General features: G+C 44.1%; 1 protein-coding gene across 1 annotated transcript in view; it reads left to right on the forward strand.

The window, feature by feature from the left end:
* Positions 1-24,128, forward strand: part of LOC121579322 (protein turtle homolog B-like) — a 222,095-nt gene that overhangs the window by 123,239 nt on the left and 74,728 nt on the right. The window contains exons 5-6 of the mRNA XM_041893813.2: positions 1,077-1,194; positions 4,649-4,790. Of these exons, the coding sequence (XP_041749747.1) occupies positions 1,077-1,194; positions 4,649-4,790 (260 nt within the window). The remainder of the gene's footprint in view (positions 1-1,076; positions 1,195-4,648; positions 4,791-24,128) is intronic.

Raw genomic sequence — 24,128 nt, forward strand, 5'->3', positions numbered from 1 at the left:
TGAAGTCTTTAAAAAGTGAATGTGACATATGAGAATCTTGACATTTTCTCTTGTAAAAATACAGGTAACAGCGGCCAAAATAAAGGAAAGACTTGAGTAAATGAGGGATACAAAGTATATTGAAAGCAGGTGCTTCCACACAGGTGTGGTTCCTGAGTTAATCAAGCAATTAACATATCATCATGTTTAGGGTCATGTATAGAAATGCCCAGTTGCCCATTATTTTGCCTACCATGGCTAGAAGACAACTTTGAAATAGGGCTCTCAAAGGAGCATAGGGGGTTTAAAGTGTGTGTGTGTGTGTCTCAGTCACCAGATTTCAACCCATATGACCACTTATGGGAGATTCTGGAGCGGTGCCTGAGACAGCGTTTTCAACCCACACCAACAAAACACCAAATTATGGAATTTCTTGTGGAAGAATGGTGTCACATCCCTCGAATAGAGTTCCAGACACTTGTAGAATATATGCGAAGGCGCATTGAAGCTGTCCTGGCGGCTCGTGGTGGCCCAATGCCCTATTAAGGGTTTCCTTTATTTTGGCAGTTACTTGTATATGTTTGATAGTAACAACTTGGTTGTCTGTCTGATACAATGTATTATGTTCCCTAAACACCTTTAAAGCTTGGAAATTATGCAATTTATTTATTTAATTAAATTGTAATCAATAAATGAATATTAAATAAATAGAAAAGGTGCATTGGCCCAATGTTGGCAGCCTACATGGGGCCAATATTTTTGTCCACATCGTGCCAATGTGCACATGTTTGCTGGGTTATTGGGACAATAAAAGGGTTACACAATAATTCCCACCATAATATTGGTTGGTATGAGGGATTATTTTGTGCCAATTTCAGTGCTTTATTGTTGTACAGATAGTGATCCAAAATGTATAAGTGAATGTGAGTGTCCAATGACCGTCATAGAATCTCTTCTAGAATGGAAATCCCAATTCAAGTCAATGTTCCGTGATTAGTGGACCGGCGGCCATATTGAGTGTACACTATGCCAGGAAGTAAAATCAGAAAATACAGTATTCAATCAGTAATTTTTTATGGTGTCCTCTCCCTCCCCAGGTGTCTGATGGGAGTCTGACGGTGCTGTTGGTCAGCCGCGAGGACAGAGGGGCATATACCTGCCGAGCCTACAGCATCCAGGGGGAGGTGGTCCACACCACACGCCTGCTTGTCCAAGGTAGCCTCACTACAACTCAACGTCTGTGTGTTTGTGCTTGTGTCTGTGTGTGGATGTAAGTGAGTGCATGTATACATACGTGCAGCAGTGGGCAGGTGTGTATATCAGTCGACATGTACAGTATGTGTATCTTTGTGTTCGTTCTCTGCAGGGTATATGTGTCAGTGGACAGGTGTACGTATGTGCATGTGCATGAAGACGTGTAGGCAAGTGTGTGTGTGTGTGCCTATGAGGTCTACCACTATAGGAGCTAATTGGCTGCCATATGGAGCATGTCTGAGGATCAAAGCGTTAACAAGCTCTCTGTATGTCTGTCTGTCTGTCTGTCTGATGATGTCTGATGATGCATGTTTTAAAGGTGGTGGTTTTTGATTGGCAGATGACTCTGGGGGTAGGGATAATTTTAATTTGGTGTCCCTTTTGGAAAGCCACTGAATCCGATCGCCACCAGATCAACTAAGCAAATCTACAGCGGGCAGCGTTTCCAGCTGTGCCCCTGCTATACACACACACCCACACTGGACTGGAGGGGGATGGACTGGAGGGGGATGGACTGGAGGGGGATGGACTGGGGGGGGATGGACAACATTTTGTTGTGTTCAGCCTGAATTTATAATGGATTAAATTGAGATTTTGTGTCACTGGCCTACACACAATACCCCATAATGTCAAAGTGGAATTATGTTTTTAGAAATGTTTACAAACTAATGACAAATTAAAAGCTGAAATGTCTTGAGTCAATAAGTATTCAACGCCTTTGTTATGGCAAACCTAAATAAATTCAGGAGTAAAAATGTGCTAAACAAGTCACATAATAAGTTGCATGGACTCACTCAGTGTGCAATAATAGTGTTTAACATGATTTTTGAATTACTACCTCATCTCTGTACCCCACACGTACAATTACTAAGGTCCCTCAGTCAGGCAGTGAATTTCAAACACAGATTAAACCACAAAGACAAGGGAGGTTTTCGAATGCCTCGCAAAGAAGGGCACCTATTGGTAGATGGGTAATCTTTTTTTTTTAAAGCAGACATTGAATATCCCTTTGAGCATGGTAAGGTTATTACGCTGAACAAAAATATAAACGCAACATGCAATCTATGGATTTCACATGACTGGAAATACAGATATGCATCTGTTGGTCACAGATACCTTTAAAAAAAGGTAGGGGCGTGAATCAGAAAACCAGTCAGTATCTGATGTGACCACCATTTGCCTCATGCAGCGCGACACATCTCCTCGCATTGAGTTGATCAGGCTGTTGATTGTGGCCTGTGGAATGTTGTCCCACTCCTCTTCAATGGCAGTGCGAAGTTGCTGGATATTGGCGGGCACTGGAACACGCTGTCGTACAGGTCGATCCAGAGCATCCCAAACATGCTCAGTGGGTGACATATCTGGTGAATATGCAGGCCATGGAAGAACCGGGACATTTTCAGCTTCCAGGAATTGTGTACAGATCCTTGTTACATGGGGCTGTGCATTATCATGCTGAAACATGAGGTGATGGCGGCGGATGAATGGCACGACAATGGACCTCAGGATCTCGTCACGGTATCTCTGTGCACTTACATTGCCATCGATAAAATGCAATTGTGTTTGTTGTCCGTAGCTTATGCCTGCCAATACCGTAACCCCATCGCCACCAAGGGGCACTCTGTTCACAAAGTTGACATCAGCAAACCACTCGCCACATGACGCCATGTCTGCCATCTGCCGGCTACAGTTGAAACCGGGATTCATCCGTTAAGAGCACACTTCTCCAGCATGCCAGTGGCCATCGAAGGATGCACATTTTAGAGTGGCCTTGTATTGTCCCCAGTACAAGGTGCACCTGTGTAATGATCATGCTGTTTAATCAGCTTCTTGATATGCCACACCTGTCAGGTGGATTGGCAAAGGAGAAATGCTCACTAACAGGGATGTAAACAAATTTGTGCACAACATTTTGGAGAAATAAGCTTTAAGCCTTGAGACATTGATTGTGTATGTGTGCCATTCAGAGCGTGAATGGGCAAGACCAAATATTAAAGTGCCTTTGAACAGGGTATGGTAGTAGGTGCCAGGCGCACCGGTTTGAGTGTTTGAAGAACTGCAACGCTGCTGGGTTTTTCATGCTCAACAGTTTCCCGTGTGTATCAAGAATGGTCCACCACCCAAATGACATCTAGCCAACTTGACACAACTGTGGGAGGCATTGGAGTCAACATGGGCCAGCATCCCTGTGGAATGCTTTCGACACCTTGTAGAGTCCATGTCCCGACGAATTAAGGCTGTTCTGTGGACAAAAGGGGGTGCAACTCAATATTAGGCAGGTGTTCCTAATGTTTTGAACACTCAGTCTATTTTTTAGAGGCTATTTACAGAACATTTGTAAAAACCTGTATAAACTATATTCATAATTTTATGACAATATTTTAGGTTGACAGTAATTTTCTTGCATAAGTAAAGTCAGGATTGTGCCATTCATTCCAATTAGACTTGTTTGGATTTTTCCCTGACCAATATGGCTGCCATATTCACCCCATTCTGGAACTTTGAGGGTTTATGACATAGCCCCTCTAGTAATTTAATAGGATCTCTATGGGAGCGGCAGTCTCCTCCTCTCATAGCAGGCCTTTCAACAGAGACAAGAACGACACGGGGGACCTGCAGGCAACATTAGACTTTGGAGAGGAACTGGGGGGACATGCAAAGAGTAGGAGCTTGCTTTAGCTCAGCCACAAGGGAAGACTTAGGCATTAAATCTATCTGCACTTGTGTAATCCACACAGACCCAGACTTGTACTTTTTGGTGCATTGAGGACGGGGGTGGCTAGTCAACACTACTGGGAGAGCTACTGGGGGTAAATAATAGATATTGTGGTTGCTCAATAAAATAAAACAGCGGGAGCATTCATCAGTGTGCAGGTATCTAATTCTTTATTTCATTAGAGTAGTTTTGGTACCTGCCGGTCTGGATGTGCGTACAATTTTGATTTACTGGGTGTGCAGGCTAATCCTTCCTCCTCTACAGCCTGTGTGCCAATATGATGTGACGTGGTCAGGTGGGAGGTAAAGTGATATCGGTGGGAAGCCTCGTTGTCACACAAACACACACACGGACCTACGCCCCCTGTGGCCATTTTATGTATTTACCTGCCCAAGCTAAACACACAGGGATACCACCTTATTTCTGCTGAATAAGAAATTGGCCATTATTTTCAAATAGGATATTTTTTAGTTTGTTTATAATTAAAATTTGAAAGTGAAATTACCTACCAATCAGGTGAGGTTTTCATACAACCCTGCTTTGGTTTTTCCATCTCACACCTTTGCATGTACTTTCGATGTAGTCTACTTCTATTCTGTAAATTTTTTCTCATATCTTCTCCTGTTTAATGTGTTTGAGTACGCATATAAAAAGTTAAAGTAACTAATTGCCGTTGTTTTGTGCTATGTGTCCCTCCAGGGCCACCATTCATCGTGTCCCCTCCCCAGAACCTGACGGTGAACATATCCCAGGCCGCCAAGCTGGACTGCCTGGCCGAGGCCTACCCTGGCAACCTCACCTACACCTGGTTCTGGGAGGACGACAACGTCTTCTTCAAGAAGTAAAGTGATGATCGGGCTCATTACTGTTCCATCCCCTATTCCCCACCACCCTAAACATGTGCTGTACAACTGCGGGACACATTGAATAGACTCCCGGGTTTGAGACCCCTTCTATACATGATCTGAGTTTTGTGATGCATTGTTGTTGTGAAATGTGTATACCATTCCACCACTTACAGAATTGTTTGTGTTTGTTCATTGTCCTTGTGCAGTCACGGCACGCAGTAACATTTGAGAGTCATGGAAGTACTCTGAAATAAAATCCCGCCCTGACGCACATACACAATGAATCTGGAACTCTCAACCTGTTAATGTAATCTAATTGTAGACCCTCACAGAGAGAGTATTAGTTATTGTGTTGCCCGCGTTATTGTGCTCCTGGAATTATGATGCCCTGCGATGGCATAACAGAAGTTCCTGAAATAGTGTCAAACAAGCTGCGGTAACCCACCGCAGGGACAGAAAAAACTTGAGTGCAAGGGAAGCTAGCCATCAATACTTGATAATACCCAACATCCAAGACTATCCATGGTAGGGGTTGTAATAAAAAACAGGAATATAGTACAATACAACAATTAATAAAGAAATAAACTTCAAATACAATATACCATTCAAGATAGGGAATGTTGTAAAATAATTTGTATTTCACTTTCTATTTATAGATAAAAGACAGCATTAGAAGAAAGGACAGAAAAGCCCAAAATGAGGCAGGAATCAACATGGTAGAGATAAAACCACAGTAAACAGAGGACATAGAAGGCACAGGATGGGGGGATGTGCGGTTGTATATGTAGGGGGGAGTGTGGCTGTGGTGGAAGATGGAGTGTGTGTTTGTGTGATTGGAAAAGTGTGTTTGTTTCGGGGGAAAGGGGGGTATCCGAGCTCCATCAGCTAGGACTAGACATTGGTTAATCAAATCTCCCCATCCTTATCCAATTTGGAATGCCTTCTCAAACAGCTACAACGCATTCACACATCAAGTCTTCTCTTGAGTTGGGCTCCGGGATGGAACAACTGTTGAACATCTGAACTTGTGGTTGTTTGTGGGGGAGTGGGTGGGAAAGTGTGTGTATGTATCCCACATCTGTTGCTATGGGGTAATGATGTTAGGGGCGGTATAGGGTGAATCACAATAATTGTTTGCCAAAAAAATAATTGCTTGCCAACAATGTAATTTTTGTAATGCCAGTCCTGGTTATAAGTAACAATCCTTTGTAGGAAGTACCTACATTATTATGCATATTATTATTTAATTGTGGAAATAAATTAAGATATGCAATCATTTTTTATATATATATAAAACATTTAAATAACTGTATACAATATAATCGAGGTGAGGGCGTTGGAAATGCCTTTGGCTGTTAATCTGCTTCTGTTCTGTAGGTGGCACGGTCTGCTCCTTTCAAAGGTTGGGTCCCAATCTCTTTAAGGCCCTAGGATGCAGATGGACAGGGGTAGTCTGCCAGTCATGGGGGAATAGTGGGGGACGGCAACCCAACTTGGGATGGGGGGAGGTTTTAGCGGGTGGAATAGTGGAGAACAATTGGAGGTTTACTCAGTAGCAGTGCAAATATTATGGTACAGGAATATGAACACTCAATCATCATGGTACTTTTTAATGGTAAGTTTACAAACATATATTATGATAAATAGAATTTTAACTTGTATCTCATTATGGTAAATGGTGAAATAAGTATAGCCAGTTATAATTGTAATGGCTTAGCAGATAATAAGAAAAGACGATCAGTATTTACCTGGCTAAAAGAGAAGGAATATCATATCTATTGTTTACAAGAAACTCAATTTTAGATGAAGTTGTATGGGAAAAGGACTGGGGGGCGAAATGTACTTCTCCCATAGACAAAGAAACTCAAAAGGGGTGATGATATTAATTAACAATAATTTTGATCCGAATGTGCAAACTGTCCAAACAGATCCGCAAGGTACACTACATGACCAAAAGTATGTGGACACCTGCTCGTCGAACATCTCATTCCAAAATCATGGACATTAATATGGTGTTGGTCCCCCCTTTGCTACTAAAACAACCTCCACTCTTTCCACTAGATGTTGGAACATTGCTGCGTGGACTTGCTTGCATTCAGCCACAAGAGCATTAGTGAGGTCAGGCATTGATGTTGGGCGATTAGGCCTGGCTCGCAGATGGCGTTCCAATTCATCCCAAAGGTGTTCAATAATTAAAGAGCAGCAGTAAAATAACAGTAGCAAGGCTATATTCAGGGGGTACCGGTACAGAGTAAATGTGCGGGGGCACAGGTTAGTTGAGGTAATTGAGGTAATATGTACATGTAGGTAGAGTTAAAGTGACTATGCATAGATAATAAACAGAGAGTAGCAGCAGCGTAAAAGAGGGGATGGGGGGGGACAATGCAAATATTCTGTATAGCCATTTGATTAGCTGTTCAGGAGTCTTATGGCTTGGGGATAGAAGCTATTAAGAAGCCTTTTGGACCTAGACTTGGTGCTCCGGTACCGCTTGCCGTGCGGTAGCAGAGAGAACAGTCTATGTCTAGGGTGGCTGGAGTCTTTGACAATTTTTAGGCTCTTCCTCTGACACCACCTGGTATAAAGGTCCTGGATGGCAGGAAGCTTGGCCCCAGTGATGTACTGGGCCGTAAGCACTACCCTCTGTAGTGCCTGGCAGTCGGAGGCCGAGCAGTTGCCATACCAGACAGTGATGCAACCAATCAGGATGCTCTCGATGGTGCAGCTGTATTACTTTTTGATGATCTGAGGACCCATGCCAAATCTTTTCAGTCTCCTTAGGGGGAATAGGCTTTGTCGTGCCCTCTTCACGACTGTCTTGGTGTGTTTGGACCATGATAGTTTTGAGGGAACACCAATGAACTTGAAGCTCTTAACCTGTTCCACTACAGCCCCATCGATGAGAATGGGGGCGTGCTCAGTCCTCTTTTTCCTGTAGTCCACAACCATCTCCTTTGTCTTGATCATGTTGAGAGAGAGGTTGTTATCCTGGCACCACACGGCCAGGTCTCTGACCTCCTCCCCATAGGCTGTCTCATCGTTGTCGGTGATCAGGCCTACCACTGTTGTGTCGTCGGCAAACTTAATGATTGTGTTGGAGTCGTGCCTGGCCATGCAGTCATGGGTGAACAGAGAGTACAGGAGGGGACTGAGCACGCACCCCTGAGGGGCCCCCATGTTGAGGATCAGCATGGCAGATGTGTTGTTACCTACCCTTACCACCTGGGGTTGGCCCTTCAGGAAGTCCAGGATCTTAAGTTGCAGAGGGAGGTGTTTATTCCCAGGGTCCTTAGTTTAGTGATGATATTTGAGGTCAGTATGGTGTTGAACGCTGAGCTGTAGTCAAATAATAGCATTCTCACATAGGTGTTCCTTTTGTCCAGGTGGGAAAGGGCAGTGTGGATTGCAATAGAGATTGCATCATCTGTGGATCTGTTGGGGCGGTATGCAAATTGGAGTGGGTCTAGGGTGTCTGGGATAATGGTGTTGATGTGAGCCATGACCAGCCTTTCAAAGCACTTCATGGCTACAGACGTGAGTGCTACGGGTCGGTAGTCATTTAGGCAGGTTACCTTAGTGTTCTTGGGCACAGGGACTATGGTGGTCTGCTTGAAACATGTTGGTATTACAGAGTCAGTCAGGGACAGGTTGAAAATGTCAGTGAAGACACTTGCCAGATGGTCACCTCATGCTCGGAGTACACGTACTGGTAATAAATAATTGCCATATAAATTTCTCTTACAGAATTCACATGGGCGGGGATATTGGAAATGTAATCAAAGCATATTGGAAGACAACTTGTTTTTAACCAAAAACGTTTTCCGACATAACATAGGTACAGCAGATCCCCTTATTGTATGTGACACTTTTAAATGTGCCTTTAGAGGCCATGCAATGAAATACTCATCTTTAAAACAAAAGCAATTCAGGTCAAAAGAGTACATATTAACAAAGGAAATAGAGGGACTAACAGTACAGATAGACAAAAAGAACTGGAGGAACTTATTAAAGAAAGATCAAGTGTTATATATTATAAAAAATAAAGCAAACTGGATGGAATATGGGGAAAAATGCACCAAATTCTTTTTTAATCTTCAACATAGAAATGCTACCAAAAATAAGTCACCCATGATTCACCAAACTGTCAGGAGGTGATGTGTACGCGGCGAGTGAAGTCAGACGCAGGACACAGAGAATCAAGGTTGACTACTTTACTGAGCGTTACGCACAAAACAAACGTCTCCAACACTGGAGGGAAAAACACCATATGCGTAATCCGAAGTAGTAGCTAGGCCGAACATCAACAAGACAATGAACAATAACACACAAAGCCCAAACGTAAAACAAGGGAACTTATATGCTACACAATCAACACTAATATGCAACAGGTGTACTAACTAGACAACACAAGACAAACACCGAAAACATCGATCGGCAGTAGCTAGTACTCCAGGGACAACGAACGCCGAAGCCTGCCCGAGCAAGGAGGAGGAGCAGCCTCGGCAGAATCCGTGACAGTACCCCCCCTTGACGCGTGGCTCCAGCCGTGCGCCGACCCCGGCCTCGGGGACGGCCAGGAGGACGCAGAGCAGGGCGAGTGGGATGACTCCGGTGGAACTCCGTCAAGAGGGAGGGATCTAAGATGTCCCACCTAGGCACCCAGCACCGTTCCTCCGGACCGTACCCCTCCCACTCCACGAGATACTGCAGACCCCCCATCCGACGTCTCGAATCCACGATGGACCGGACTGAGTACGCCGGAGCCCCCTCGATGTCCAGTGGGGGCGGAGGAGCCTCTCGTATCTCATTCTCCTGGAGTGGACCAGCTACCACCGGCCTGAGGAGAGACACATGGAACGAGGGGTTAATGCGATAATCATTGGGCAGTTGTAACCTGTAACATACCTCGTTCAATCTCCTCAGGACTTTAAATGGCGCCACAAACCGCCGACCCAGCTTCCGGCAGGGCAGGCGAAGGGGCAGGTTTCGAGTCGAGAGCCAGACTCGATTTCCAGGTGCATACACTGGACCCTCACTGCGGTGGCGATCGGCGCTCGCCTTATGCCTACGGATAGCCCGCTGCAGATGGACATGCGCACCGTTCCATGTTTCCTCCGAGCGCCGAAACCATTCATCCACCGCAGGAGCCTCGATCTGGCTCTGATGCCAGGGTGCCAGAACCGGCTGATACCCCAACACACACTGAAAAGGAGTCAGGTTAGTAGAGGAGTGGCGAAGTGAGTTCTGGGCAATCTCTGCCCAGGGGATATACCCCGACCACTCCTCCTGCCGGTCCTGGCAATAGGACCTCAGAAACCTACCCACATCCTGGTTTACTCTCTCCACCTGCCCATTACTCTCAGGGTGGAAACCCGAGGTAAGGCTAACCGAGACCCCCAAGCGTTCCATAAACGCCCTCCAGACTCTAGAGGTGAACTGGGGACCCCGATCAGACACTATATCCTCAGGTACCCCGTAGTGCCGGAAGACGTGAGTAAACAGGGCCTCAGCAGTTTGTAGGGCAGTAGGGAGACCCGGCATTGGAATGAGATGGCAGGCCTTAGAAAACCGATCCACAATGACCAAAATAGTGGTATTCCCCTGGGAGGGGGGAAGGTCCGTGACAAAGTCCACCGATAGGTGAGACCACGGCCGTTGTGGAACGGGTAGGCGTTGTAACTTCCCCCTGGGCAGGTGTCTAGGTGCCTTACACTGAGCGCACACCGAGCAGGAGGAGACATAAACCCTCACGTCCTTTGCCAATGTTGGCCACCAGTACTTTTCACTAAGGCAGTGCACTGTCCGGCCAATACCAGGATGACCAGAGGAGGGTGACGTGTGAGCCCAATAAATTAGTCGATCATGGATCTCGAGCGGCACGTACTTCCGCCCCTCCGGACACTCTGGAGGAGTAGGGTCGGTACGTAACGCCCGCTCGATCTCCGCATCGGGCTCCCACACCACCGGTGCCACCAGACAAGACTCTGGAAGTATGGGAGTGGGCTCAATGGACCTCTCCTCTGTGTCATATCGCCGGGACAGGGCGTCTGCCTTAACGTTCTGTGACCCTGGTATATAGGTGAGCTTAAAGACAAACCGAGCCAGAAACATGGCCCACCTAGCCTGACGAGGGTTAAGTCTCCTAGCTGCCCGGGTGTACTCCAGGTTACGATGGTCAGTCAGAATGAGAAAAGGGTGTTGAGCCCCCTCAAGCCAATGCCTCCCCACCTTTAGGGCTTGGACCACAGCTAGCAGCTCCCTGTCCCCCATGTCTTAATTACGTTCCGCCGGGCTGAGTTTCTTAGAGTAAAAGGCACAGGGACGGAGTTTATGAGGCGTGCCCAAGCGTTGAGACAGTACAGCCCCAATACCCGCCTCTGACGCGTCCACCTCCACTTGGAACGCCAAAGAGGGGTCCGGATGTGCCAGCACTGGAACCGAGGTGAACAGGTCCTTCAGATGTCTAAACGCCCTGTCCGCCTCAGCCGACCACTGCAAACGCACCGGGCCCCCCTTTAGCAGGGAGGTGATGGGAGCTGCTACCCTGTCCAAAACCCCGGATAAACCTCCAGTAGTAATTGGCAAAACCCAAAAACCGCTGCACCTCCTTAACCGTGGTGGGAGTCTGCCAATTACGCACGGCTGAAACGCGGTCAATCTCCATCTCCACCCCTGACGCGGACAACCGGTGTCCCAGGAAGGAGATGGACTCCTGGAAAAACAGGCATTTCTCAGCCTTCACATACAAGTCATGCTCCAACAGCCTATCCAACACCCGACGCACCAGGGCCACATGCTCGGCTCGTGTAGCAGAGTATATTAGAATGTCGTCAATATACACCGCTACACCCTGCCCATGCAAATCCCGGAAAATCTCGTCCACAAATGATTGGAATACTGAAGGAGCATTCATTAACCCGTATGGCATGACGAGATACTCATAGTGACCCGAGGTGGTACTAAATGCTGTTTTCCATTAATCTCCCTCCCTAATGCGCACCAGGTTGTAAGCACTCCTGAGATCCAATTTTGTGAAGAATCGCGCTCCGTGTAATGACTCCGTCATACTCGCAATCAGAGGGAGAGGATAACTATATTTAATAGTAATCTGATTGAGACTACGGTAATCTATACACGGGCGCAACCCTCCATTCTTCTTCTTCACAAAAAAGAAACTCGAGGACGCAGGAGAAGTGGAGGGCCGTATGTATCCCTGTCCCAGAGATTCGGCAATGTATGTTTCCATAGCCACCGTCTCCTCTTGAGACAGAGGATACACATGACTACGCGGAAGTGCAGCGCCTGCCTGGAGGTCTATCGCACAATCCCCCTGTCTATGCGGTGGTAATTGAGTCGCCCTCTTCTTACTGAAGACGAGTGCCAAATCATTATACTCAGGAGGAATGTGCAGTGCGGGTACTTGGTTCGGACTCTCCACCGTTGTCGGAAACACCTACACACCGCCAGACACACTGATCAGACCACTCCCTGAGAGCCCTCTGTTGCCACGAAATGTTGGGGTCATGAGATATTAACCAAGGAAGCCCCAGCATCACGGGAAACGCAGGAGAGTCGATCAGATACAACTGTATAATTTCCTCATGACCCCCCTGCGTCTTCATCTTAAGTGGCGCCGTGACCTCCCTAATCAATCCTGACCCCAAAGGACGGCTGTCTAGGGCATGGATAGGGAAAGGCACATCTACTGGTAGGAGGGGAATACCTAACTTGTAACAGAAATTGCGATCAATAAAATTCCCAGCTGCGCCTGAATCGACTAGCGCCTTATGCTGGGAATGAAATGAAACCTGGGGAAATTCAACTTGGATACACAAGTGGACAACAGAGAGCTCTGGGTGAGTTGGGCGCTTACTCACCTGGAATGACTCATCAGTGCGTGACCTGCTGCCTCGATTCCCAGGAGACCCTCCCCAGCACTGAACCGCAGTGTGTCCTCTACGGCCACAGCTGGTGCAGGGGACGGCCTCTCTCCGGGTCTCACTCCTCCTCTCTCTAGCACCAGCACCCCCGAGCTCCATAGGGCTCGGCTCGGAGGTGCTGGGGGATGGAATGGACGGCCTTAACTCCGGACGTCCGCGGGTAGCCAGCAGGGTATCCAGACGGATCGACATGTCCACCAACTGATCGAAGCTCAAGTTGGTGTCCCTGCAGGCCAACTCTCTGCGAACATCCTCCCGTAGGCTGCACCTATAGTGGTCGATGAGGGCCCTCTCATTCCATCCCGCATTGGCCGCCAGAGTCCGGAAATCCAGGGCGAAATCTTGCGCGCTCCTCTTCCCCTGTCGGAGGTGGAACAGACGCTCCCCCGACGCTTTCCCCTCTGGGGGATGATCGAAAACCGCCCTGAAGCGGCAGGAGAACTCTGCATAACTGATGGTGGCGGCGTCTATTCCCCTCCATTCGGCATTGGCCCACTCCAATGCCTTGCCGGATAGACAGGAGATGAGGGCGGAAACGCTCTCGTATCCCGAGGGCGCCGGGTGAATGGTTGCCAGGTAGAGTTCTACTTGAAGCAGGAAACCCTGACACCCGGCTGCGGTGCCATCATAAGCCCTCGGGAGCGAGAGCCGAAACCCACTGGACTCCGGAGATGGAACGATGGGTCTGGCCGATGGTGGTGGTATTGTAGGAGGAGGTGTGGGCAAACCTCCTCTTTCCCATCGGCTCAAAGTGTCCATCACATCCTGCATGGCGGTGCCGAGTCTTCGGATCATGGCGTCTTGGCTGCTGACGCGCTCCTCTAAAGACTCCGTTGGTACCGCTGGTCCTGCTTACTCCATGGTGGTGTGTTATTCTGTCAGGAGGTGATGTGTACGCGGCGAGTGAAGTCAGACGCAGGACACAGAGAATCAAGGTTGACTACTTTACTGAGCGTTACGCACAAAACAAACGTCTCCAACACTGGAGGGAAAAACACCATATGCGTAATCCGAAGTAGTAACTAGGCCGAACATCAACAAGACAATGAACAATAACACACAAAGCCCAAATGTAAAACAAGGGAACTTATATGCTACACAATCAACACTAATATGCAACAGGTGTACTAACTAGACAACACAAGACAAACACCGAAAACATCGATCGGCAGTAGCTAGTACTCCGGGGACGACAAACGCCGAAGCCTGCCCGAGCAAGGAGGAGGAGCAGCCTCGGCAGAATCCGTGACACAAACAATATTTTGAAAGAGGAAGCAAAGTACTTTAACCATATGTTTTCGTTTCAGTCTCCTCCATCTCCACTAACCGAAGTTAATTACAAGTTTAATTTTTCTATTAATAATGTAAAATTAACCTCTACGGGATCGGTGTCCCGTATACGGGACGGTTGAGCTAACATGAGCTAATGTGATTAGCATGACTGTTGTAAGTAACAGCAAACTTTCCAGGACATAGACATGTCTTATATGGGCTGAAAGCTTAAATTCTTGTTAATCTAACTGCAATGTCCAATTTACAGTAGCTATTACAGTGAAAAAATACCATGCTATTGTTTGAGGAGAGTGCACAACCACAAAAAACGTATCACGGCAACTGGTTTGATACATTCACCTCTGAAGTGAAATAATGTACTTACATTCAGTAATCTTGCTCTGATTTGCCATCCTAAGGGTCCCAGAGATAAAATATAGCATATCTGTGTTTGATAAAATCCATTCTTATATTCAAATGTAGGAACTGGGTCCTACAGTTTGAACCCCTGCTGTCTCTGGCTCCACACCCACACCGCCCGGCCATCTAGATGTGTGAAAGTTATTGTATAAGCTAATGATCCATCATGTATGACATTCCTGGGAGTGTGTAAACTTAGATTTTTTATTACGATTTTTGTATGTTCTCTCTAGTTATGTACTTGAAAATGTATCAATTGACCAATTCGGCAAATTTGGGCAGACTTAACACAAAATAGTCCAGTATTGCAATGCTTCACTGGATCAATCTTAAACTTTGCACACACACTGCTGCCATCTAATGGCCAAAATCTAAATTGCGCCTAACCTGCAATATTATATTGTGGCCTTTCTCTTGTATTTCAAAGATGATGGAACAAAAAAATATATATAGAAAACGCATGTTTTTTTGTTTGTAATATCTTTTACCAGATCTAATATGTTTATTCTCCTACATTAATTTCACATTTCCACAAACTTCTAAGTGTTTCCTTTCAAATGGTATAAAGAATATGCATATCCTTGCTTCAGGTCCTGAGCTATAGGCAGTTAGATTTGGGTATGTCATTTTAGGCGAAAATTGAAAAAAAAGGGTCCGATCCTTAAGAGGTTAACAGCTGTACTGAAAGATTCATGTGAAGACCAAATTACAGAGGAGGAACTTATTGATGCAATTAAAGCCTTTAAATCAGGGAAAATTGAAGGGCTGGATGGCATACCAGTTGAGGTACATTATGTACTCAGAGGACCATTATTAGCATGTTTTAACCACTCCTATAAAAATATATAGATACTCAACAAGAAGGTCTGATTTCACTATTACTGAAACAGGACCCAGGTGGTAAATATAAAGATCCAGTCCATTAAAAAAATTGGAGGCCCCTTACACTTCAGTGTTGTGATGCAAAATTCTAGCAAAATGCATAGCGCATAGAATTAAAAAGGTATTGTCGGATATTATTCATTCTAATCAGACAGGTTTTTTACATGGAAGATACATTGGAGATAATATAAGGCAAGTATTGGAAACAATAGAACACTATGGAAAATATGGGAAACCAGGCCTGCTATTCATAGCAGACTTCGAAAAGGCATTTGATAAAGTACGACTGGGGTTTATATATAAATGCCTGGAATATTTAAATTTGTGAGAATCTCTTATACAATGGGTTAAAGTTATATATAGTAACCCTAGGTGTAAAATAGTAAATTATGGCTACTTCTCAGAAAGTATTATACTGTCAAGAGGAGTAAAACAAGGTTGTCCACTATCGGCATATCTATTTATTATGGCCATCACAATGTTAGCTATTATAATCAGATCCAACAATAATATCAAGGGGCTTGAAATCCAGAGCTTAAAAACAAAGGTGTCATTGTACGCTTATGATTGATGTTTTCTTTTAAATCCAGAATTTGGATCCCTCCATAGCCTCATATAGGATGTAGATCATTTTTCTAACCTCTCTGGATTACAATCAAATTATGAGAAATGTACTATATTACGTATTGGATCACTAAAAAATACAACTTTTACATTACCGTGTAGTTTACCAATAAAATGGTCTAACGGTGAAGTGGACATACTAGGTATTCATATCCCAAAATAAATAAATTATCTCACTACAATACATTTTAATAGAAAGTTTGCAAAAATAGATAAGATCTTGCTGTCATGGAAAGGAAAATAGCTGTCTATTTGTGGAAAAAATCACCCTGATTAACTCTTTAGTCATATCCCAGTTTACCTAGTTGCTTATGGCCCTGCCTACACCTAACAACTTTTTTTATTTTTCATTAAATGAGCAAGAAATATTCAATTTTATTTGGAATGGCAACCCAGACAAAATTAAATGGGCCTATTTATATCATTAATATGAATTCGGAGGGCAGAAATTATTAAATATTAAAGCATTAGACCTCTCACTAAAGGCTTCAGTCATACAAAAAGTATACTTAAATCGGAACTGGTTTTCTAGCAGATTAGTAAGAATGGCTCACCCCGTGTTCAAGAATGGCCTTTTTCCCTTTATTCAGATTACAACCTCACACTTTCGGATATTTGAAAATGAAATAATCTCCAAAATATCGCTATTTTTAAAGCAAGCCATAGAAAGTTGTTTGCTATTTCAGTTTAATCCTCCAGAAAAGACAGAACAAATATTACAACAAATGTTATGGTTAAACTCGAATATACTAAAAAACTGTATAATCTTTGTAAATTATATCATAAATAGGACTGGTGGAGTTATGTCACACATGCAGCTAATAAAAATATATGGAAATGTCTGCTCTATTCAAAATTATAGCCAACTAATTGCAGCATTACCGCCAAAATGGAAGTGGCAAGTGGGAGGGAGAGAAAGTAAGGAACTTGTCTGTCGGCCCTGCATTAAAGACCAAAATTGGTTAAAGAAAATTGGGATAAATAAAAAAGTATACCAGTTTCATTTAAGGATAAAACAATTTGACAGCTGTGCCGTACAGGTTGCAAAATAGCTGGGAAGAGATTTTCAATTTACCGATTCCATGACACATGATTTATGAACTGATACACAAAATGACTCTGGATTCAAAACTTAGAGCTTGTCAATTGAAATTACTATATACAATTATTTCAACCAATATAATGTTATATACAGTGGGGAAAAAAAGTATTTAGTCAGCCACCAATTGTGCAAGTTCTCCGACTTAAAAATATGAGAGAGGCCTGTAATTTCCATCATAGGTACACGTCAACTATGACAGACAAATTGAGAAAAAAAAATCCAGAAAATCACATTGTAGGATTTTTAATGAATTTATTTGCAAATTATGGTGGAAAATAAGTATTTGGTCACCTACAAACAAGCAAGATTTCTGGCTCTCACAGACCTGTAACTTCTTCTTTAAGAGGCTCCTCTGTCCTCCACTCGTTACCTGTATTAATGGCATCTGTTTGAACTTGTTATCAGTATAAAAGTAACCTGTCCACAACCTCAAACAGTCACACTCCAAACTCCACTATGGCCAAGACCAAAGAGCTGTCAAAGGACACCAGAAACAAAATTGTAGACCTGCACCAGGCTGGGAAGACTGAATCTGCAATAGGTAAGCAGCTTGGTTTGAAGAAATCAACTGTGGGAGCAATTATTAGGAAATGGAAGACATACAAGACCACTGATAATCTCCCTCGATCTGGGGCTCCACGCAAGATCTCACCCCGTGGGGTCAAAATGATCACAAGAACGGTGAGCAAAAATCCCAGAACCACACGGGGGGGACCTAGTGAATGACCTGCAGAGAGCTGGGACCAAAGTAACAAAGCCTACCATCAGTAACACACTACGCCGCCAGGGACTCAAATCCTGCAGTGCAAGACGTGTCCCCCTGCTTAAACCAGTACATGTCCAGGCCCGTCTGAAGTTTGCTAGAGTGCATTTGGATGATCCAGAAGAGGATTGGGAGAATGTCATATGGTCAGATGAAACCAAAATAGAACTTTTTGGTAAAAACTCAACTCGTCGTGTTTGGAGGACAAAGAATGCTGAGTTGCATCCAAATAACACCATGCCTACTGTGAAGCATGGGGGTGGAAACATCATGCTTTGGGGCTGTTTTTCTGCAAAGGGACCAGGATGACTAATCCGTGTAAAGGAAAGAATGAATGGGGCCATGTATCGTGAGATTTTGAGTGAAAACCTCCTTCCATCAGCAAGGGCATTGAAGATGAAACGTGGCTGGGTCTTTCAGCATGACAATGATCCCAAACACACCGCCCGGGCAACGAAGGAGTGGCTTCGTAAGAAGCATTTCAAGGTCCTGGAGTGGCCTAGCCAGTCTCCAGATCTCAACCCCATAGAAAATCTTTGGAGGGAGTTGATAGTCCGTGTTGCCCAGCGACAGCCCCAAAACATCACTGCTCTAGAGGAGATCTGCATGGAGGAATGGGCCAAAATACCAGCAACAGTGTGTGAAAACCTTGTGAAGACTTACAGAAAACGTTTGACCTGTGTCATTGCCAACAAAGGGTATATAACAAAGTATTGAGAAACTTTTTTGTTATTGACCAAATACTTATTTTCCACCATAATTTGCAAATAAATTCATTAAAAATCCTACAATGTGATTTTGTGGATTTTTTTTTCTCATTTTGTCTGTCATAGTTGACGTGTACCTATGATGAAAATTACAGGCCTCTCTCATCTTTTTAAGTGGGAGAACTTGCACAATTGGTGGCTGACTAAATACTTTTTTTCCCCACTGTATATGGGTGATACAACCATCCCAGCTCTGCAGATTTTGCTGCAAAGAGACAGAATCATTTGATCACTTGTTTTGGTACTGCCCATACACAGGAGGTTGGTGGCACCTTAATTGGGGAGGACAGGCTCATGGTAATGGCTGGAGCACAATCAGTGGAATGGCATCAAATACATCAAACACATGGTTTGATGCCATTCCATTCACTCTGTTCCAGCCATTATTATGAGCCGTCCTCCCCTCAGCAGCCTCCACTGAAATAGTTTGTTTTTGGTCGCAGGTTCAGGAATGGGTGAAGAATTACAACATTTACCTGGAGCTAACTCTGCAGATAGCACTGCTGGGTGATTTGAAAAGTCATAGTCAATCGATCAATAATATAAAAATACTCTTACAGTATATATATATATATATATATATATTTTTTTTTATTTTTATTTTTTTTACCATCTGTAGGAACTATGAGAATAGAAAGGTTCAGGACTTTTGTGAAACAGCACAGTTGTAAAATATATGGCTAATATAAACGGGATGGTGTTCAGAGATAGATGGGAAGGGTTGAGGGGAGCTGAAGGGTGGGACTAAAAATAACAAAAAACCTAGATAACTCATGTAAAGAATACTGTGTCCGTAAAATGTATATAGTATGTATAAGCTGGAAGTAGAGGCCTAAGTACTGTTCTCCAGAAATTTGGACACAAATAAGAGCACTTCCTCCCAGCTGCCCACTGCACTGAGGCTAGGAAACACTATCACCACCGATAAATCTACAATAATCGAGAATTTCAACAAGCATTTTGCTACAGCTGGCCATGCTTTCCATCTGGCTACCACTAACCCGGCCACCAACTCTGCACCCTCTGCTGCAATTTGCCCATGCCCCCCCCGCTTCTCCTTCACACAAATTCAGACAGCTGATGTTTTGAAAGCGCTGCAAAATCTGGACCCCTACAAATCAGCTGGGCTAGACAATCTGGACCCTTTCTTCCTAAAACTAGCCGCCGAAATTGTCGCAACCCCTATTACTAGTCTGTTCAACCTCTCTTTCATAACGTCTGAGATCCCCAGAGATTGGAAAGCTGCCGCGGTCATCCCCCTCTTCAAAGGGGGTGACACTCTAGATCCAAACTGCTACAGACCTATATCCATCCTGCCCTGCCTTTCGAAAGTATTCGAAAGCCAAGTTAACAAACAGATCATCGACCATTTCGAATACCACCGTACCCTCTCCGCTATGCAATCCGGTTTCTGAGCTGGTCACGGGTGCACTTCAGCCACGCTCAAGGTCCTAAACGATATTATAACCGCGATTGATAATAGACAGTACTGTGCAGCCGTCTTCATCGACCTGGCCAAGGCTTTCGACTCTGTCAACCACCGCATTCTTATTGGCAGACTAAATAGCCTTGGTTTCTCAAATGACTGCCTCGCCTGGTTCACCAACTACTTCTCAGATAGAGTTCAGTGTGTCAAATCGGAGGGCCTGTTGTCTGGACCTATGGAAGTCTCTATGGGGGTGCCACAGGGTTCAATTCTTGGGCCGACACTTTTCTCCGTGTATATCAATGATGTCGCTCTTGCTGCTGGTGACTCTCAGATCCACCTCTACGCAGACGACACCATTTTGTATACATCTGGCCCTTCATTGGACACTGTGTTAACAAACCTCCAAACGAGCTTCAATGCCATACAACAATCCTTCAGTAGCCTTCAACTGCTCTTAAACACTAGTAAAACTAAATGCATGCTTTTCAATCGAACGCTGCTAGCACCCGCCCACCCGACTAGAATCACCACTCTCGACGGGTCTGACCTAGAGTATGTGGACAACTACAAATATCTAGGTGTCTGGTTAGACTGTAAACTCAACTTCCAGACTCACATAAAGAATCTCCAATCCAAAGTTAAATCTAGAATCGGCTTCCTATTTCGCAACAAACCCTCCTTCACTCATGCTGCCAAACATGCCCTCGTATAACTGACTATCCTACCGATCCTTGACTTCGGCGATGTCATTTACAAAATAGCCTCCAACACTCTACTCAGCAAATTGGATGTAGTCTATCACAGTGCCATCCGTTTTGTCTCCAAAGCCCCATACACTACCCACCACTGTGACCTGTACGCTCTTGTTGGCTGGTCCTCACTAAATGTTCGTCGTCAAACCCACTGGCTCCAGGCCATCTATAAATCACTGCTAGGCAAATCCCCGCCTTATCTTAGCTCATTGGTCACCATAGCAGCACCCACCCGTAGTCTGCGCTCCAGCAGGTATATCTCACTGGTCATTCCCAAAGCCAACACCTCCTTTGGCCGCCATTCCTTCCAGTTCTCTGCTGCCAATGACTGGAACGAATTGCAAAAATCTCTGAAGCTGGAGACTCTTATCTCCCCCAATAACTTTAAGCATCAGTTGTCAGAGCACCTTACCGATCACTGCACCTGTACACAGCCCATCTGAAATTAGCCCACCCAACTACCTCATCCCTATATTGTTATTTAATTTGCTCTTTTGCACCCCAGTATCTCTATTTGCACATAATCTCTTGCACATCTAGCATTCCAGTGTTAATACTATTGTAATTATTCTGCACTATAGCCTATTTATTGCCTTACCTCCATAACTTGCTACATTTGCACACACTGTATATATATTTTCTGTTGTATTTCTGACTTTATGTTTTTTTTACCCCATATGTAACTCTGTGTTGTTTTTATTGCACTACTTTGCTTTATCTTGGCCAGGTCGCAGTTGTAAATGAGAACCTGTTCTCAACTGGCTTACCTGGTTAAATAAAGGTGAAATAAAAATAAAATAAAAAAAACTCCAATTAGGGGAGGGATGATAGGGTTAGGAGAAAATAATAAAGAAGGAAAATATATTAAAAACAGATATTTACCAAAAAATATATGGGGGAATTGGAAATGATGCAGACAATTACATTGATAGATGCCACAATATCTGCAATATTAAAGCTTTCACCCCCTAACTTTTTCTTATAATAATAAAGGTAAGGAAGGTACTTGCACAGTGTAGCCTATGTAAGCAAAGTAGGGAATGAGGATAGACAGTCAGAGGGAAAAGAGTTAGACTGAAGTGGAGGGAGGTCGGGAAGGAGGTAGAGAGACGTGAGAGAAGGAAGATACTGAAAATGAGAGAGTCAAAGTCAGGGAATGTGGAAGAGAGAAAGTGAGAACGGTATGGACAGCGTCACCACAATGGAGACAGAAAGACAGTAAGCAAAGAAAGATAGAGATGGAAAAAGGTAGAAGGCTGATAGATAGATGACCCACCTCTTCTGTGACAGGAATATCTAGTGACACAGTGCTTGTGCCGTTCTACGCTCCACTATCTATGATTACGGGCCTCCCACCTAGCTCCCAGCCATCCCACATCCACTCATGCGTGGCCTGTACACTCTATAGAAAAAATAGGATCTTACAGGCTTTTTCAATGAACTTTTTAAGTGGAGGGAGATGGGGAGGGAGGAGAGACAAGGGAAGAGCCCTTGTTTGGCTATAAGGAGACAGTTTCTCTGTTATTGTAGCCCAGGGAAGTTGAGACAATGGTATTAATACACAATGATATTAGAAAATGTATTTAACAAGCTATGCCACCTGGACATTGCACCTATTAAACATTTGTGTGTAAAGCCACATTTCAGTTTATTGGTCGCGTAGACAGATTTGATGATTTTATCACAGGTGCAGCGAAATGCTTGTGTTTCTAGCTCCAACAGTGCAGTGATAATACAGAGAAAACAATACAAAACAATACGCACATAATCCAAAAGTAAAAAGAAAGAAATGAAGAAATATCAGAACAAGCAATGTCAGAGTCCAGAATATAGATATAATTTATATACAGTACCAGTCAAAGGTTTGGACACACCTACTCATTCAATGGTTTGTCTTTATTTTTACTATTTTCTACATTGTAGAATAATAATGAAGACATCAAAACTATGAAATAACACATATGGAATCATGTAGTAACTAACAAAGTGTTAAACAAATCAAAATATATTTTATATTTGAGATTCTTCAAATAGCCACCCTTTGCCTTGATGACAGCTTTGCACACTCTTGGCATTCTCTCAACCAGCTTCATGAGGAATGCTTTTCCAACAGTTTTGAAGGAGTTCCCACATATGCTGACTACTTGTTGGCTGCTTTTCCTTCACTCTGCGGTCCAACTCATCCCAAACCATCTCAATTGGGTTGAAGTCGGGTGATTGTGGAGGCCAGGTCATCTGATGCAGCACTTCATCACTCTCCTTCTTGGACAAATAGACCTTACACAGCCTGGAGGTGTGTTTTGGGTCATTGTCCTGTTTAAAAACAAATGATAGTCCCACTAAGCGCAAACCAGATGGGATGGCATATCGCTGCATAATTCTGTGGTAGCCATGCTGGTTAAGTGTGCCTTGAATTCTAAATAAATCACAGACAGTGTCACCAGCAAAGCACCCCCACACCATCACACCTCCTCTTCAATGCTTCACAGTGGGAACCACACATGCGGAGATCATCCGTTCCCCTACTCTGCCAAAAATCTTAAATTTGGACTCATCAGGACAGATTTCCACCGGTCTAATGTCCATTGCTTGTGTTTCTTGGTCCAAGCAAGTCTCTTCTTCTTATTGGTGTCCTTTAGTAATGGTTACTTTGCAGCAATTCGACCATGAAGTCCTGATTCACGCAGTCTCCTCTGAACAGTTGATGTTGAGATGTGTCTGTTACTTGAACTCTGTGAAGCATTTATTTGGGCTGCATTCTGAGGTGCAGTTAACTCTAATGAACTTATCCTCTGCAGCAGAGGTAACTCTGGGTCTTTCTTTCCTGTGGCGGTCCTCATGAGAGCCAGTTTCATCATAGCGCTTGATGGTTTTTGCGACTGCACTTGAAGAAACTTGAAAAGTTCTTGAAATGTTCCGTATTGACTGACCTTCATGTCTTAAGGTAATGATGGACTGTCGTTTCTCTTTGCTTATTTGAGCTGTTCTTGCCGTTTAATGGACTTGGTCTTTTACCAAATAGGACTATCTTCGGTATATCACCCCAACCTTGTCACAACACAACTGATTGGCTCAAACACATTAAGAAGGAAAGAAATTTCACAAATTAACTTTTAACAAGACACACCTGTTAATTGAAGTGCATTACAGGTGACTACCTCATGAAGATGGTTGAGAGAATGCCAAGAGTGTGCAAAGCTGTCATCAAGGCAAAGGGTGGCTACTTTGAAGAATCTCAAATATAACATATATTTAACATATAACATTTTTGTGGTTACTACATGATTCCATATGTGTTATTTCATAGTTTTAATGTCCTCACTATAATTCTACAATGTAGAAAATTGTAAAAATAAAGAAAAACCCTGGAATGAGTAGGT

The sequence above is a fragment of the Coregonus clupeaformis genome, chromosome 13, assembly GCF_020615455.1.
Source record: "Coregonus clupeaformis isolate EN_2021a chromosome 13, ASM2061545v1, whole genome shotgun sequence".
NCBI classification, from domain to species: Eukaryota; Metazoa; Chordata; class Actinopteri; order Salmoniformes; family Salmonidae; genus Coregonus; species Coregonus clupeaformis.